Raw genomic sequence first — 4,679 nt, forward strand, 5'->3', positions numbered from 1 at the left:
GAGAGAGAGAGAGAAAAGCATGAGCAGGTAATTAAAAGCCTCCTGACGGGCCATCAGTGTTGCAATTAAATTAGGTCATCATTTCCCGTGGCCAGGTCATTTCTGCCCATGGCTTAGGTGAGGGTGATGAGGTATAGGGGGGAAAGAGCACTGACAGGGGTTACAGGTGATGTCGGGGCAGGCAAATGGACACACACCTTACATCAGGCATACATCTACAAACATGGCACAGGAAAAGTCAGTGGCAACACATTATTTTACTTCATCAAACAACATTTTTTTTTACGAAAAGGTTTGCAGTTGGTGCACACTCTCAAACCCGCACACAGCAGGGGAGGATAGAGGGGACCTGGGAGACAGCAGCAGAGGCTTGATGAGGAGAGCTCCCCCTACTGGTTAGGTCAGTGACTTGACAACAAAGAGGGAAAAATCAGGGGCGAATACAGTAGATAGAAAGAATGAAGGAGAAATATACAAAGGGTGGAGGCACAGGGTAAAGGGAGTGGAGGGGAGGGAGAGAGGGACACTGGGATAGAGGGAAAGAGGGAGTCCTGCATTATTAATCTCTTTGCCTCTTGAATCATTCACATCCTTCTCTCTGTGTTGGCTGCCACAGCCTAATGCAGTTTTTATGCCTTCATGTCTTTTCCCCACTCTTTCTTCTTCCTTTTCATTTTTGTCCTACTTTTAAAGTATGCATATCCCACTAGTCAGGGCCACCAGCACTTAGAGGGTACCTGAGGTCACTCTAATGCAGCAATTAAAGTAGTGTAGCAGTTTGGCTACAACAAATTTGTCAAAACACTAATGGTACAGTATGGCCAGTAGTGTCTGTGCGAGTGAGAGAGGCAGCTAAAACTTTATCTGTGCTAGTTTGTCTATAATACTTACTGTGCTTATTGAAATACAAAGACTTAAAAGTTTCAAAGTCAGAGGAATCCAAAGTATCCACACAGAGTTGCTCAGTACAGCGGCAGAGGACAGAATGACGTCAGTAAGACATGCACGTGCTCCACAGCTCCTTGAGTTTAAGGAGGTGATCAGGGAAACACTCACCTCAACTGTGTATCTTTAAAAAAATCTTATTTATAATTGATAAGGGGTTCAAACAAAAGTAACTTCAATTCAACAAGAAATGTCTATGCTGGCTCAATTAGCTCAGATTCCATCACTGTAAATCCCCCAAACACCCTGAGTCTCAGCTGACTGAGTAATAGGTTATAGGGAGGGCCCAGTGTTCATTGTACCCTGCAGTATTTTACCTTGACCAAACCATAGTGTCTTAATGTAACACTCTGTAACACTTTTGACTTTTGTTTGGCTGTATGGCTCAGCGCTGTACTTGTGTGTGCTTGTTTGAAAACGTGGGTCACTGTGTGTGCAGAAATATTCAATACATCACTCTGAAGGAGGCAGGGATGACTTTTCCCTCTGCCAAAGAGAGAGAGCAGAGTCTATATATGACACAAAATAAATGCACATCACTTCCAAGGATACAAATGGAAGCAAGATAAAAATGTGATTGCATCTGGGAACACAAGCACAGTCCCTACATTAAAAAAAAAGAAAACTGATATGGCAGGTGTAGTTAGCATGATGATTATATAGTTACATGTCCTGGTTTAAAACCTGTGATGTAAACACATAAAAAATGCAAAACAATTTTGCAATTCATAATACTTAAACACAACTGAGTTGAAAAAAGTACTGTTGGAAACCTCGCAATCAAGCTGATAGCTGATAATAGGGTTGCAAAGGTATGAGATTTTCACGGTACACAGAAACAGAAAATATCACGGTTTCACATTATAGAGTGACACACCATTATTATTAGAAGTTCAGTACAATAGAATTCAACATCGTAGATAAGAAAATGTACACAGTATGATAACTTTCATACCATGGTATACAATATTAGTATACCGCTGCAATCCTAGCTGACAATGTCAGCCTAGTTTTCACAAATCAAATCCCACAATAAGAATATGCTGTTCAAGTTTGAACTGTTCAGAAATATAAAATATAATATGACCATTTAATTATTTCCAAAGCAAAAATGCCAAACATTTGCTGCTTTTCTATGTCATATGTGATAGTAAATTAAATAGATTTGGGTTTTGGACGTCACTTTTGACTCTGGGAAGTTTTTTACAACTTTGTTACTAAATGATAAATTAATTAGTCAAAAAAATAATCAGCAAATTAATTGATAATGTAAAACATTGTCAGTTGCAGGCCTAAATTTAAAGGCTGTATATGGTTATTAAAAATAGCCTGTAGTAGCCCCACTACAGTACCAAACAATTCTGCCTGACTAGTCCAAACCCTGAGTCTAAATATTTGCATAGGTAAGGACACCACTTAGTCTGAGCAGAAGGTAAGGTGTATATGAATGCATTTTAGGGAAAGCTAAGTATTTTGTGTTTGTGTGTTTACTTGTGGGGATGGGAATGGTGCAGGAGATAGTATGATGGAGGAGGACCAAGCTGGGGCAAGCCTAATTAATGTTTCAGATGGACTGTGGCACAAGGCTGCTGTGAGGAGGCTTTCAGTGAGTTGCCCAACTTCCCAAGCTGCTCAATAATGGATAGAGAGTCCAGTGCGGTTTCGGCCAGCTAGCCCTCTGCTACTAGTCTAGACAGTCTTCCAAAGGCCACACTCTGTTAACTAAGCTAATTAGCTAAGCAAAGGTACTGGCAGAAAGAAGCTCTGCTAACACTGTTGTCATTAACTTGAAATGAGCAGCCTGCACACCTTGGTGACCTCAGCTGATCAATTAGAATCTTTTCTTATGACAACAACATCAAATGAGACTAAACTAATCATAAGGTCATTTCATTGATGCCCATCTTAACAGCCTCTCATTACCTCCATGTTGGCTTAGTCACCCAACACCTGATTCAGTCCAAAATTTCCCCCTCTCCTCTTCTTCCCCCACTCATTCACTTCACTCCCCAGGGTGGAGAAGGGGGAGGGGACAGATTAAGGGTTTGGAGGCCAGGCCAGAGAGGGACAGGGGGACCGCTCCCACCACAGCTGACATCTGCTAGTTAGCCACTCTACCTTTTTTGACTAGGCCAAGGCCGCTGTGCACGGAGCCTATAGGCTTGGAGCCAGAGCATGTTGTGACAACACAGCTGTTCTGAAAGTTAAGCATCGACCTATATCTTTGCATAAAGGATCACAGATATTGGAGCTTCCGTACTCTTGTGAATGTGGACTATAAGGAAGTCGAGTGTTTAAAGTGTAGGTGAGATAGAAACATTTTGGTTGAAAGTCTCAGATGGCTTTTCTTGTGAGTGTGCTTCTATGGTCGACCGTCTGGGGGAGGGCTATGGTTTGCCATATGCCTCAGCAGATGACTCCACCTTCACACTGAGAGGCCAGACTGTACACAGACGCATGCACGCAGACTTATACACCCCAAACACACACATACACGCACACACCCACAAACACAGCCAGAGACACACAACGACAAGGCAGGATATCTGTAAGAGAAGAAAACGCATACAAAGACACACACGCTCATTGTGTACAGATTCAAGTAATTAAAAGCCCAAACAAACAAACATGGATTTAGAGAAGTGTGCACTCGACTGGGTCTGTTAGGGGAGTGATGTGTGGAGGAAGAGGCCTCTCACAGGCCTGAGTCATACCAGGGTGACACTGAAGCACAGGGTCAAGAGGAGGCCCCAATACAAAAGACTTCAATCTTTGTACCCCATTAATGAACAAGACAAAGCAAAAGTAGATACGCCAAACATCAACCCAAACACAAAAAATCCTACCTGTCTTTTATCTTTAAATAATATGTTATTTATTCCTCTGATAGCAAGAGGAGAGTAAAGCAGTTATGACTTGTAAATTTGTGTCAATGTATTATTGTAGTACCACACATCTCCAAAAATAATGTTGACAGTTAATGATAACTGTTCTCAACTAAACTAGCATAAAGGGTAGATATATCAGTTAAATATTGGGTCAGCAAAAACCTGCTAACCAGATAAGTTGTCTGTTTATGCCAAGTTGTTGTCATGTGTCAAAAACTGTCTTACCTGGATGAGATGTGAAGGCACAGTTACTACTGCAACTGACAGCGATGACCTTAGCAAAGCACGCAGTCCATAGAGAAAGGTAGTGAGGGCGTGGCTGTTTCTGGGGTCGTCATGGCAACACAGGTCATCACCCCACAGTACCGAGCCGAGAGAGTGAAGCCCGATTCGCAGGATGTTACGTGACTTTGACTATAAGAAAGAACAAGCAAGAAGAAAGGGGTCAGAAATACTACAAAACCTGTAAAAAGTCATGCAAATATGTATTTATCTACAGAAGCACTCATAATGCAGTAATAAAGTTAGATTTAATTTCAGATTTCAGACTTTTGGGTGATTTTGGAAAGGTGCTGTTTTGGGTAGTATTCCCAAACTCTGGGAGAAAGCGACTGGACAGTCTGCTCACCAGCACAGACGATCGGAACACAGTGCCCAAACGTGACTGGACACAACTGCCCAATCACAGAGGCCATCTGACACACGCACAATGGACCTGTCAGACAGGCTTCCAATATGGCCGCCACCCAGAAACCCCAGCACATTCTTGGCACAACGGCGATGCTCTGCAGCCAAGGGGGCCTGGGTAAGGGTGGAGCGCCTTCCCTTGAAACCCCCACCCACCCA

The 4,679-nt window shown here is 42.7% G+C and overlaps 1 protein-coding gene across 4 annotated transcripts in view; it reads right to left on the reverse strand.

The window, feature by feature from the left end:
* elp4 (elongator acetyltransferase complex subunit 4) overlaps positions 1–4,679 on the reverse strand; it is a 52,273-nt gene that overhangs the window by 33,076 nt on the left and 14,518 nt on the right. For all 4 annotated transcript variants that reach the window (XM_035651928.1, XM_035651927.1, XM_035651929.1 and 1 more), the window contains one exon: positions 4,059–4,247. In XM_035651928.1, coding sequence (XP_035507821.1) covers positions 4,059–4,247 — 189 coding nt within the window. The remainder of the gene's footprint in view (positions 1–4,058; positions 4,248–4,679) is intronic.

Source organism: Morone saxatilis, unplaced genomic scaffold, assembly GCF_004916995.1.
Source record: "Morone saxatilis isolate NCDOM2014 unplaced genomic scaffold, NCSU_SB_2.0 Contig11, whole genome shotgun sequence".
NCBI lineage: Eukaryota > Metazoa > Chordata > Actinopteri > Moronidae > Morone > Morone saxatilis.